Genomic DNA, 14,408 nt, shown 5'->3' with positions numbered 1-14,408 from the left:
ACAGATTACTTTAGTATGCAAGGTTTTTAGTGTTGGTTACTCCCTTTTACCAACCATGGTTATGGAAGGTTTGCACTGCGAGAATCCTTGAGAGGGCCTCTTAGAAGAGATAGTATTTTGATTTGCCAACTATTACTTGGTATACTTTTGTAATTTGTGACTGTATGCATGATGGTTGCCTTGCAGGAAAGCTTTTGCTCAATATAGTAGACCCAAGGTGGTTATGCTGACAAATGAATGTTTAAGGCCGTAGCTTTAATTGGTGTGCTGAGAAAAGGTATCCCATACCTATAGGTCTGAGCTGTTTCTTTTGAAACTTTATGACGAAGCCAGTAACCTGGCTTAATTATTGTTAAAAGCATTTGTTAAAGTGAATATTTCTCTGATATTGAATTGTTATCAAATTATGTTACAGGCCATACAGTAGATTTTCATTGTGAGTATTCTTCTTACACTGTATTGAGAGGGGGTGTATATTTTTGCTAGCTGTAAATATATGCATATTTGCAATTTTATAACTGCATACATGATGATAGCCAGCTTATGAGCACTTCAGTAGGTCTGTGTTGCTTATAGTGTCATGCCACTGGTAAAGGATATACGTCTTATCGGTTCACTGGGGAAACATGTCAGGTTTCTTATGTGTGATCTTTTCATAATCAACAGTTATGCCAAAGTGAGTAAGCATGACATACTTACTGGGAAAAGCATGTGTTAAAGGCAATAGGCTTTAATGGGTAGGTTATTACGCTGTGCTGAACCTTGCAGGCATGCATTTTGTTACATGAAACCTCACAGATTACCTTTATAGGAAAGGATTTTGGTGTTAGCCACCCCTTTAAAAACCCTAGAGATAGAACATTTGCATTATAACAGTCCTTACTTAAAGCTTACCGGTCTGCGTCTGCCAGTATATTATAATAAAAAAAAGCTAATTAAATAATACATCCATATATATATTTATTTATCCATATAAATGCATCACTTTTTTGCCAAACATCTGTCAGTGTCATTGACACTTTGCTTCCATCCATGACAGCATGCTGCATGAGTACATTTCCAGATCAGTCATTGGCTCTCCTGTGAATTATGGCATTTTTTATCACGTACACATCCACCTGAAAATGAATGCACTTCAGTGTCAGGCTGGTTGGCATGTCCTTTATATTTCCAATTTCTCCTCCAATAATTCCACTTCCATTTCTTCACTTTTTATGTTATTATTGCTTTTGAAGTTGATAGAGCTTCCCAACCAGTGCTAACAGCCTGCTTTCTTGATGCTTATTTCATCAGCGTTGCCCCACAGCCTCTAAACCAGGCAACCACAGTGGAATGCAATTGTCCATCATTTACCATCGCTTAACCATTGCAATATGGCCAGCACGTTTGTTCTAAAAGCGGCAGTCATGCTGGAGCTTTAATACATTTATAGAAAATGTACAACATCACTGCAAATGAACACCTGCTGCTATGTTTCTTTTTGTTATTTGTAGCAAATGCCCGCTGCGTTTAGACGGCAGCATTTTTTGTACTTGTATTCTTTTAACTTCTCTTCAAGTTGAGGGTTGAGTATGTGTGTTTTATTGTGGTTTTATCAGAGGGTGAATGCAGGAATGAGTCAGCGGATGGATGAATGGATGCATGAGTGCAAACATGGGTGACAGAGCGCATGTATAGTGACCTTTTGAGTGCCTAAACCCATCAAATGATTCACGAGACACTTTCATTCATAAGCCAGGCCTATTAGCACTGCCAACATTTATTTTTTTCATTGAGCAAGGTCAAATGTAGTGACCATGGCAGGGGAGTAGCTATTTACAGTGTAGCAGAGGCAGTAGTATCTGGGTCCGGGGCTTGAGGAATTCAGTGCACAGTAGTGAAGGCGGTATTTCACCACCTTAAAGGATGTCAGGAGGGGGGGTGTTCCCTAGCATTCAGTAGGCTCCATGGTACCCTTTTATGCCTCTTGTCCATGGTCCGCTGTCAACTTTGCCAAGCACAAGAGACATGTCCTCCAGTGCGTCTACTTAAGAAGCAGAGACAACTCTTGAAACTCATTGACCACTCATATTCCCTCCATGGCAAGGATATATCTCACTCAATGTATGTCAGCCAGGAGCAACAGGATATGAGGATAAGACATTCGTACCAGCGGGCAGTGGACACTCGCTGTGAAAACAGAATCTGCATATTTACAAACCCCTAATATAGAGAATGGACATGCGAGTTTCGAGCCACAATATGGCATTTTTTACATTTTGTGCACTTTTTTCTTAACTGGTCAGTTTTATCTTTCGTCTATTGCCCCGATTCCCTACTCAGTGCCAGCCAGCGTGTGATGACGCCCTTCCTTCGCCCCCTGGATGTTGCACCTCGAAACCGCCCACTCCCACCCGGGCCAAACCTAAGGCGGGTTGGATTGTTTCTGTTGCCGCCTTTCATTTCCTCAGGAAAAAGCAAGAAAGGAAGTGACCATGGAGAGGAAGTGCGCCCCGGCGAGCACATATAGTTTTACATTGATTTGCGGCCGGAGATGAAGAGGAGAGAAGTAAAAAGTAGAGGGAGACTGTGGTAGGGATAGAGAATAGGGGGAAATACAGAAGGAGAGAAGACCCCTTGAAAGGAGAGAAGGAGTAGTGGATGAGAGCAGAGACTGACGATACGTGGATTAAATTGTGGGAGAGGGGAAGAGAAAAGAGGGAAGAAGCATGAGCCGGCAAGAGGGTGGCGCAGATGTGAAACCGAAAGTGAATCCGTGAAGGGGAGGTTGTGCACCAGGGAGTCGCTGGCGGGCAGTGGAGAGGAGGCATCCACAGTGGACCCGAGTGGCCGTGGAGGAGCAGTGGGCCTGAGCGGCCGGCGTGGCCGTGGTGGAGCAGTGGGCCTGAGTGGCCTTGGAGGTCAGCGGTGTAGGACGGAGAGGAGCCGCAGCTCGCCCTCCATGGCCTTCCACCTTTCACCCGGGCGCCCCAGGAGAAGATAGATGGGGCTTGAGCCGACTCTCCTGCTGGTGCTCCTGGGCCTGAGGCTGGGGCCAGGCCTGGCAGGGTCTACACAGAAGTTGGACCCCAAAGGGAGGAACGTGTGCCTGGCCGACGGGTATGTATTCCGAGCTGGAGGAACGCGCCTGTCAGACCGGTACGGCGCTGGGGAGGGGGACAGGCTGTGTCTGCCGGCTGGAGGAATGTGTGACAGTCTGACTAGGAAAATGGCACTTTAAATTGTGACAAGCAGATAACCTGGCCTGGGGCAATCCATGTATGTGACGCTGAACCTTAATTTGAAGAATGTGTGCACGTTACCGATAGGGTACCCAAGAGAGACAGATATGCTTCTGTTCGATAGAGGCAACCACCATTAGTCATAGCCTTGGGCTTATAGAGGTTGAGCTCCTAACACCGAAGGTGCGATAGAGGCAGCGTTCCATGGCGTTACTTCCCATGAAAGGTGTCATCCAGTGTAGAAACAAAAAATGTTTTTCCTTACCCAGTCCTGCATATCTAACAATCGCCATCAATAAGCATTCTACAATATTGCTTTGATGACGTCAGCCAGGACGGTTCTAGGATTTTAGGGGCTCTGGGAAGAAAGGGACAGTGCCAGGCCCCTCTAATTTGCATACATGATATCACAGGAAGTGACATCACATTATGTGGCATAAATTGAGTATTAATCCTCTGCCAATCTTTAAACAATTTTGCAAGAAACAATTTTCTTGGTGCAGAGATCAGTAAACAATAAAAACATGAAACATGAGAATAATAAAATAAATACATATATTTTAAAGCTCTGTTAAGTGGAAAAACATTTTAGTCATTCCAGGTGGAAAAGCTTGGAAGATATTTCTCCAAAACATATCTCTTTACTCCAATGTTAACAATATTTTTTTCAGATTAGTATGTTTTTTAGGTTCGAGCTTGCAAGAGCAAGCGCTACCACATGTGTCTAGCTTGTGAGACACTTATTTTAACAAAAAGGGCTTGGAGCTTGCCCACTGTTTACCATTTGTTGGCTTGCCTGGCACTCTTTTTTACAGTCTCGTAATTCATCACTGCAGGCCTGGCATCATTTCTGTTCCTCTCTGTGGAGCATGGACCACACACTGACTGATTCAACTTAATCAGTGCCCATCTGCTGCTCCTGACGTGATTGAGGCACTATTTTGCACTGTTTAACTTCTAGAGCCCTGCTAACAGTACGCGTGTGACTGGCAAAAACATGCTCAGCGGGACAAACAAAATTGGAAAATTTTATTTTCTATAGTTGACTTTCTTTTACTTTGCCATATCTTATTTTCTCACTTTGCACTCATGTTTTGTTTTGTTTTTGCTTGTGGGTGCTATTCTCAAAAGAAGAGGATTATCTCGTCCTAAATATTGCAAAGCAACATTTTTTCTTTCTTATTTGTAATTTCCAAAATTATGGTTTAACACCTGTTTGTTCAGTACATCCTAATCCACCCCCTCCAGTCAAATCTGCCCCACTCTGATCCACGCCAATCCACCCCGCCTCACCCCACAGCAGTCGGCCCCACTCAATCCAATCCACCCCACTCCAATCGTAACCACTCACTCCAATCCTCTCAACCCACCCTACTCCAATCTGCCACGCTCCAAACCAAAACAATCTTCCCCATTCCAATCCAAAGGAATCTGCCTCACTCCAATCCAAAACAGCCTGCCTTGCTCCAATCTGCCCCACTCCAATCCAAAATCATTGTCCCTACTTCGATCTGCCCACTCCAGTCAGCCCCACTCCAATCCAAAACAATATGCTCCAGTACAATATAACCAATTTCAACCCCAAACAATATGCCCCACCTCAATCCAAAACAATCTGCCCCACTCCAATCTGTCCCATTCTAATCCAAAGGAATCTGCCTCACTCCAATCCAAAACAGCCTGCCTTGCTCCAATCTGTCCCACTCCAATCCAAAATGTTTGTCCCTACTTCGATCTGCCCACTCCAGTCTACCCCAATCCAATCCAAAACAATGTGCTCCACTCCAATCTAACCAATTTCAACCCCAAACAATATGCCCCACCTCAATCCAAAACAATCTGCCCCACTCCAATCTGTCTCATTCCAATTGCCCCACTCTAATTCAAAACAATCTGCCTCACTCCTATCCAAAACAATCTGCTGCACTCCAGTCTGCCCGACTCCAATCCAATCTACCCCACATCAATCAACTCACCAATCCAATCCACCCCAATCCATCCCAATCCTATTCACCCCAATCCACTCCAATCCACCACAATCCACCCCACTCCAATCCAGAACAATCTGATCCGCTCCACTCCAGTCCAAAACGATCTGTCTCACTCCAGTTTGCCCCAATCCAAAACAGTCTGCCCCACTCCAATCCAAAACAATTTGCCCCACTCCAATCCAAAACAATTGGCCCCACTCTAATATGCCCACTCCAGTGTGCCCCTCGCCAATCCATCACACTCCAATCCAAAACAAACTGCCCCACTCCAATCAGCCCCATGCCAATCTGCTCCACTCTAATCCATCACACTCCAATCTGCACCACTGTAATTTGCCCCGCTGCACTCCAAAGCAATCTGCCTCACTCCAGTTTGCCCATCTCCAAACCAACACATCTCACCCTAATCCAATCCACCCACCCACTCCATCCAATTCACCCCACTCTAATGCGATCCACCCCACACCAATCCAATCCATCCAAATACATCCCAATTCAATACACCTCACACCACCCCAATCAACCCCACTATATTCCAGTCCACCCCAATCCACCCCTCCTCCAGTCCAAAACAATCTGACCCACTCCAATCCAGAACAATCTGACCCACTCCAATCTACCCCACTCAAATCCAAAACAATTTGCGCCACTCCAGTCCAAGACAATCTGCCCCACTCGAATCTACCCCACACCAACTCCAATCCAAAACAATCTGCCCCTCTCCAATCCAATCCACCTCACCCCAGTCCAATCCACCCACTCCATCCTAGTTTACTCCAGTCCACCCCAAACAATCCAGTCCATCCACCAATCCAGTCCACCCCAATCCAATCCTCGCCACCCCACCCACCCCACTTCACCACACTTCAATTCAATCCACCCCACTCTTTTCCAATCCAGTCCACCCCACTACCTCAATCCACTCCTATCCCACCTGACCCCACAGTATTCCACACCATCCCACTCTATGCCACTCCACTCTAAGACACTCTCTGCCACTGAACCACTGAACTCTACTCTCTTAAGTCTATGACACTCTACTCCCTATACCCTTCTCTACAACTCTCTACTCCAACAAATCCACTCTACCACACTCTACTCCCCGCTCCACTCAACGCCACTCCACGGCACTAGCTTTTAGCCATGCTGAACAGCTTCCACAGTGGTGTACAACATGGTAAAAACACACTGCCAAAGCCAATAGAGCTTGTAAAGAAGAGACCTATTGGCTTTGCCAGTGCTTGTTATGTATGTGATATTTATAATGTAACCGAAGGGCAGCTGTGATCTGTACAGGGACAAAGGCAAATACATAGTCAATATGTGTTAGAAGGTGTAGCTGGTTTGTGGACTGTTACTGCATCATAATGCAGTGCTTTTTTAATGTATCTGTATTTATTGTTTTTCATTATGACAGATTCAACATTACATTTCCATGTTATTCACTTAGATGGCAATACAGTACTATAACCAGTCATCAAATTTTCATAGAGAAATTGGCAAAACAACATCAATGTTATCGTAATCATCACAATCGTAGTAGACTGCATATGATTAACGCACATTTCTAATCAGGGTAGGCACAAACACCTATTCAGAAACCCATTTGCAGCTCTCCTATATGTGTCTATCGTCTTAATTAATAGCTTTTTCACTCTGAAAATTACAACACTCCAGCGGTCAGAGCGATTCATTCAGCAGAATGGCACCATATTCCGCGCCCTTGCATCGCCCTTGCAATAATATAGGTTAACGTGCTCTTCTGATGCATTTTGTTACCCCAACCTAATTCCAAGCGTTCCAACTCAAGGTGGGTTTTCGCCTGTCTTGGCTTCCAGGATAATAATCATGACATCCCATTCCATCACATTGACTCTTTGTCTGGTTTGCCCTTGCGAGGTGGCCAAAGCATCACTTTCTCCCACTGTTCACTTCAGCAGTTCTCTTATCCAAGTGCCAAGCGAGGAGGGGAGAGATGCTCTCCAGAATATGGCTCTGTCGCCTGGCCAACAACCCGGCCAGATCATCAAACCTATTCAGCCTTAGAAGCAATCCCAGCGTGACTCCTATACGGACATGATCATTGTGTCGCCCCGTAATCTCTAATCGGTACTCACACCACTTCCCAGCAGTATTTGAGATATGGGCAACTCCAGAACATATGAACTAAGTCCCCATTACGACTGTAACATCTGGGACAGCATTGTGGCACCACCAAGAGGACCCTGTGCAGCCGCCTCGGTGTAAGGCACACTCTATGGAGTATCTTAAATGTTGCAAACTGAAATCTGGCATTTCCGGAATCTTTCAATGGGTTTTAGGAGCGAAACCCCACCCAAAACCCCTTTCCAATGCTACATTTAAAAGGGAGATTTCTAGTTCAGATAATGTAATCGAGTTTAGATAATGGAATTAAGCTTTTATACAGCACTTTTATAGCTGTCCGGCGTCACCGTGTGTCAACACACTTTGCAGCATGTCATGGGGGGATGGTTCCTCAACTCCCCAATTCCAAGTGGATTTCAGGTATTGCACCAATGACCCGAACACTAGGCGCTGACTTGCTGAGATCAGCACGCCCTGCTGCAACTCCTCAAAAGTAGAGGGCTCGTGCTTAATGTACAGATCTCCCAAAGTGGTAACACTACTTTCCTCCCAACAAGACCTCCAGGCATTTGTTTCCGCCTTGCTTAGCCATGGGTGTATCCATAAGGGGGTATCTGGGGCATCTCCTTCTTTTGTGTTGGTGCAAAGCAAACAGGGTTTCTAGCAGTATCGAGCCACCTCCAGGAATCCTTGGTTACTCCGCTATGCAGAGCTCTTTAAAGAGCAGAGTTTTCAGCTGTTTCTTAAACTGAAGCTGTATTGGAGCTGCCCGCACGGATACGTAGATATTTATTGTTCCAAATACTCAGGACATAGATGCACTGATTTTTATTTTTTGCACATCGCCTGTCCTCTGAAACGTCCCGCTGTGGGTGCATGGAGAGCCACTGGAGAGGATGAACCTGTAATCCAAGTAATCAGGTGTGCCGGTCATGATGTATTTTTAGATGATGCAGCTGCTTTTCAAGGCGGTGGGGGCTGGGAAGGGCAGCCTATGCAGCTCCGTGAGGGTGGGATAATGCCATATTGCTTCAGGACTTAAAGAGGCGTGTTGCAGTATGTAGGAGGGCCTTAAGGGGACCCACTGTGGACTAACATTTCAAGTTGGCTTATTATTTTTCCAGTGGAAGTCAAGGTGTATGGCACAGAATGTTTCTGAACATGCAAGAAATGAAAGTAAGCAAACCAGTTGAAAATAGCTTGACCTTTATTAAGGGCATTAGTCAAGTGACTGTGAAATTAGGTGATGAGATCTAGCGAGTTGAACCTGAGTTTTGATACATTTGGCTTTTTATTTGAAGGGTTATAAAGCACAAGTCAGACCAAAGAAAAGGTAGCAGAGTGCTGTGCAAACAAAGCATAATTATTTAGGGGTTTCTCTGACAGCAAGTAGCACTGTGGGATTTTCAGCTCAAATTTACATTCGTAAATGTGAAACTACCAGAACACAATGATAAGTGAGCTAAAAGGGTTCATGTCCCCCACCCCTATCCAACCGCTCTGAGGCCTTTAAAATATCTAATTCTAATTATTAGTACAAATATAAGTGGATCCATAGTACATTTTTGTTTGTGAATTAGCATGTTTTAGATTCAGTTAACAGTTTTGATATATATCCTTTCACCTACACACAGTGATTTATCCCAATTCTGCAGCACAACCGGAAAGCGTCCAGGTGCAATTAAACAATGCTGGGAGCCTGTCTCACTACCTGGCCCATTTTGTGGCTCCCACAGTGCTGGATTATGGATGCAAGGCCCAGGAGAGGGAAGCCAGCCCTCTAGAGGTGCAACTTACCCAGTATTTTCCCCAAAAGGTCACTATTTTATTTTCAAACCAAAAGAAAAACTGGATAAAGAAGCAAAAGCTAATATTTTTCTATTTCTTCTACAGGAAGACCAAGGCTGACCTGCTTGTGCTTGCTCCTTCTCCATAGTACATTGACCGAAACAACAATAACCTGGAATTCTTTCTACAGTAATAACCATTGTCTAAAATTAATTAGATATTCTACTCTTCACCTTTTTCTTTTTTTTCTATGAAATTCCCTGATTGCAATGGGTATGCCCAGATGTGGGCCCTGTGGCTCTCTGGGGCCAACATGTAATCTACACCTCACTGAAGAGGCCTAACAAGGCTGAAACCAGTCTGGGGTTTCTAGCATTTCTGTTGATGAGAAGATGCTGGACTGAGCAGGAATAATGCCCATCTGCATTAAGTTGGTCCCTGAGAGCAGTTACACAGTTAATAAAACACATAAACTGGAATACCATCCACGTATTGACCAGTGTCTGAGATTAACTCAAAGGTTTATCCCATTAGGAGAGAGAGGACAGTGGCATAGAAATGGTGTCATGGGCCCAGGTCCAAGCAAAGTAAATGTGTCACCGCGCTCCGTCCCGGCAACTGGCTGGATAGTAAATACAGCTATAGGTTGGGTGCATTGGGCACCAAAAACCCTGGGCTTTGATGCCTCTGCAACTAATGCACTGTTGATGAGAGTAGCTTCATTCTCTGGGTCTTGCAGCCAAGGACCTCTCAACACAGGGCCATTGCAGTGAAGTACAGGGGATAATGCCCCCTTCGCTCGGCCTCGCAGTGTGGTCCATGGTTTAGAGGCTCGGATGAGGGGGGCCAGTGGCGTAACAGTTTTGCTTTAGGAAGGTAAGTTGCCGCCCTATCTGTGTTCACTGGCTGGACAGTAAAATGCAACCGTAATTTTAATGCCTTGAACCATAACCCCACAGGGCAAAGTACTTGCCCCACTAGTGATAGCTACAATCCTCATAGGGGCCTCTTCTCCTGGTCCTTGCAGCCACAATCCAGTGCTGCAAGGCCCAGGGGAGAATGGGCTTCTCCTGGGCCTCACAGCTCAGAAGCATGGCTGCGAATCCCATAGCAGAGGGATCAGGGGAGAAACAATGGAGCCCTGGGTCCTGATGCAAGCAAAGTAAATGTGTCACGCATCCACTTGCTGCCTAGTAAAATGCAGCCATAATTTGGGTACATTGGATCCCTAACATTCCTGAGCCCTAGTACCACTGCATCTGCTGCACTTTTAATAGCTACACCCCAAGAGGATCCCATCCCAGGGTTTTTGCAACCAAGGTCAAGCACCGCAAAGCCCATGATAGGGTGCCACCTCGCCTGAGCCTGGGAGCAGGGTCAAGACTGATTTGCATATGGCTGGGTCCTAACTTGAATGGCATGGCAAGCAAAAAACCTGATGGATTAAACCCAGATCTGTGACTGGGGGTGAATGCTTGATTTGCTCTGCATTCCGTCCATCATCTGTTGTTTTTGCATTTGTCGTCCCAAGTGGGAAGGTTATGCGCAGATATGGGTCCCGTGCTTGCTGTGCCACCAGATTCAAGCTAGCCTGGCTGATGAAGGGTGATACCCTGAAACCAGTCCCAGGACGCTTGTTTCTGGTCCAGGGAAGACCTGGCCTGGCAGTTTGAGAGTTTGAGCTGGACTGTTCCCATGGGAAACAGGGTCAAAACTGATCTGCATATGGCTGGGTCCAAACTGGAATGGCATGGCAAGCAAAAAAACTGATGGATTAAACCCAGATCTGTGACCGGGGGTGAATGCTTGATTTGCTTTACATTCCGTCCATCATCTGTTGTTTTTGCATTTGTCACCCCAAGTGGGAATGGTATGCCCAGACGTGGGTCCCGTGCTTGCTGTGCCACCAGATTCAAGCTAGCCTGGCTGATGAAGGGTGATACCCTGAAACCAGTCTCAGGATGCTTGTTTGTGGTCCAGGGAAGACCTGGACTGTCAGTTTGAGCTGGACTGTTCCCATGGGAAACAGGGTCAAGACTGATCTGCATATGGCTGGGTCCAAACTGGAATGGCATGGCAAGCAAAAAAACTGATGGATTAAACCCAGATCTGTGACTGGGGTGAATGCTTTATTTGCTCTGTATTCCGTCCATCATCTGTTGTTTTTGCACCTCTCCTGATCCTTGTTGCGCATAACCGTGGCTGCCTGACACGGGGAGCAGATGGCCTCTCAGGACTGGATCATAGCAGCTAGGTCCATGGAAGAGTGGCAGTTAGCATAGTAATTGTGCCATGAGCCCTGGTGCAAAGTAACATTGCCTTAATGCCCCTATTCACTTGTTACATAGTAAAGTACAGCCTTAATTTGGGTGCACTGGGCACCAAATAGTCCTGGTGCCTGGTGTCACTGCACTTGCTGCACTGTTAACTATGTTTGTATTTTACTGTGCAGCTAGTGGACGGAGTGTAGGATGTTTTTAGTTTTCACTCCTGTCCACTACCTGCACAGTAAAGTACAGTCAGGATATGGGTGCCTTTGGCACCATATACCCCTGGGGTCTGAAGCCAATGCACCTGATGTACTGTTGATTGCTATGCACCTGACATGGGTCAATGCACATGGAAATGGCATAGCATTATGAGGCCTCTGGGATGTGGCCCCATTCCCCCGTGCGTCACCGATATGTTGTAGTGCTGCAAGGCCAGATACCCTTCTCTGGGCTTTGTAGCTATGACCCAGAGATGGTAGGCCTTGTGGAGGGAGCCCTTTAAGCAAGGTCACTGTTGCGAGGCCCAGTATATGGGGCCCCAATGCCCTGGGGTTTGCAACCATGGTCTAGTGCTTCAATGCCCAGGAGAGGGAGGCCCAGCCTCACAGCCATGATCTAGTGCTGTGAGGTCCATGTGAGGAGAAACCCGTCATCTAGGTTTTACAGCTATGACATAGGGCCTCATTCCGACCCTGGCGGTCATGGACCGCCAGGGCCGGGGACGGAGGAAGCACCGCCAACAGGCTGGCGGTGCTTCTGGGGCAATTCTGACCGCGGCGGTAAAGCCGCGGTCAGAAAAGGGGAACCAGCGGTTTCCCGCCGGTTTTCCCCTGCCCCAGGGAATCCTCCACGGCGGCGCTGCTTGCAGCGCCGCCATGGGAATTCCGACCCCCTTCCCGCCAGCCTGTTCTTGGCGGTTTACACCGCCAGGAACAGGCTGGCGGGAACGGGTGTCGTGGGGCCCCCTAACAGGGCCCCATTCAGATTTTCAGTGTCTGCAAAGCAGACACTAAAAATCGCGACGGATGCCACTGCACCCGTCGCACACCATGAACTCCGCCGGCTCCATTCGGAGCCGGCTTCATCGTTGCTGGGGCTTTCCCGCTGGGCGGGCGGGCGGCCTTTTGGCTGTCGCCCGCCCGCCCAGCGGGAAAGTCAGAATGACCGCCGCGGTCATTTGACCGCGGTGCAGTCTTCTGGCGGTCTCCGCCCGGCGGGCGGCGCCCGCCACCCGCCGGGGTCGGAATGACCCCCATAGTGTTTTGAGGCCCACAGCCAACTGTGCGAGGCCCAAGGGAGATATCCTCCTCCCCAAGGCCTCATAGCAATTGTCTAGCACTATGTGGTCAATGGGAGCAGGGTAGCCTCTACACTGGACCTTGCAGATGTGGGCTACTGCTATGAGGTCCTGGGGACACATGCCCTCTTCCCTGGATCCTGCAGCTATAACCCAGTGCTGTCAGGCCCAAGGAAATGGCGGGGGAGTGGAGTGGAGTGGAGGGGAGGGGAGGTAGCCATGGGTTAGTGCTACAAGGCTCAGGAGAGAGGGATTCTCTAGCCAGGACCTCGCAGTGATGACTTTGCGCTGCCCTTCCCTGGCCTACACATCCACGGGCCAGCATTTTGAAGCTCAGGCGATGAGAGCCCCCTCATAGCTGCCAAGATTTCATATTGCTTATGTGTGACATTTTCATAATTTCATTGTTATTATGAGTGACACTCAAAGTCTATTAGTGACACTTTCTCACGTGAAAAATCAAACATTGAAGACGAGAGAAACATGTAAATATCAGAAATTACACCCATTTGAGCAACAAGAAACTCTAAGAAGATCTTAAAACTGCTGCAAAGCACCAGAAATAGAAGGGCACTAGGCTACTGCCCAGTTTACTTAGGCTCACGATGCACTAAAAGTAAATTAAATAAGGATTGGAAAAGGCACTAGTAACGCTTACTAGTCTGCAGCGAGTTGTGCCATGAGAAAGCCCACTGCAATGACTCCCCCAGCGGGGGTTGCAAGCAGCAGTTGTTGTCCTGGACTCAACAAGTTGCACCATGGCTTTCTTGCAGTGCAGCTTCCTGCTGAGGCACAATACAACTCCGGCTGCAATCCGGCGGGTCATCACATTACGGCCACGCAGCATAACATCGCAAGGTGCGAGCAGTAGCCAGTGGGCTGCGCGCTGGCATACCTAAACTGTCTGCCGGGCCGCATATGTGTGTCATGTGACAAAGAGTCAGTATCTGGATGTTTCATTGGGCATATCATCCCTGATTCACTGACTCGAGTCGTGACGTCAGTGAATCTGATGCCACAGGTGAATCAGAATGTTGTAACATTGTTGGTACCTAAGCCAGCCCAGAGTGAGCTGAGCCAGCCTCCAAACCTACCGCAAGCAGTTCAGACCACGCGTTGATTCGAGCTTTCTGTCAGTGGTGCTAATAGCTCTCTGGCTCAGGAGGCACTATTATGCGTGACTTTGCATTTCAGTGCAGTGATGCGGACCACAACATTGAAATGCGTTAGTCTAACTCAGCAGGTCTGCCCTCTTTCATGAGTCATTCAGCTATAACAAAGTGTTATCATGCCCAGTGGAGTCCCCCACAGCCTTGGTTTAGCACTGTGACACTCAGGGAAGAGGGATGCGCTCCCTTGAACTTGCATTCCTGATCTAGTGCTGTGAAGTCCAGAGGCAGGGCTCCTTTTTCTCTTTCTCTCCGTTGGGCATCACAGATGAGGGAAGAGTGAAAAAGAGAGATAATTTATGGCTCATTGGTGCAATGTCCATGGTGTTGACCTAACGGCAGGTCCCAGAGCAGCTGCTTACACTTCCAATGCCTGGCATCGGCCCTGATGTCAGCTAGGGTTTTGAGTTATGCTGTGTTAGACACCATGCGGGAGGATGTCATGGGGCAGGCAGGAACAGGAGACTTCTGGTCCTCATCAGTGGGGGCTGAAGTCATTGGCTCTGATGTCCTGAGATAAATTGAACTATGGCTCTGTAAACTCTTTCAGCACTTGAATCTCAGTT

General features: G+C 47.3%; 1 protein-coding gene across 4 annotated transcripts in view; it reads left to right on the top strand.

Annotated features, from left to right (window-relative positions):
* The window catches only part of SCARF1 (scavenger receptor class F member 1), a 241,283-nt gene that overhangs the window by 51,737 nt on the left and 175,138 nt on the right, over window positions 1-14,408 (top strand). Inside the window, exon 1 of one of the 4 annotated variants that reach the window (XM_069226114.1) lies at window positions 2,514-3,099. The exons of the other annotated variants lie outside the window; for them this stretch is intronic. Coding sequence (XP_069082215.1) covers window positions 2,984-3,099 — 116 coding nt within the window. The 5' untranslated portion in view covers window positions 2,514-2,983. Of the gene's footprint in view, window positions 1-2,513; window positions 3,100-14,408 lie in introns of those variants that run through there. 4 annotated transcript variants of the gene reach the window in all.

The sequence above is a fragment of the Pleurodeles waltl genome, chromosome 3_1, assembly GCF_031143425.1.
Source record: "Pleurodeles waltl isolate 20211129_DDA chromosome 3_1, aPleWal1.hap1.20221129, whole genome shotgun sequence".
NCBI classification, from domain to species: domain Eukaryota; kingdom Metazoa; phylum Chordata; class Amphibia; order Caudata; family Salamandridae; genus Pleurodeles; species Pleurodeles waltl.
Note: the sequence above shows the minus strand (reverse complement) of the source record. Positions and strands in the feature narration are given on the sequence as shown.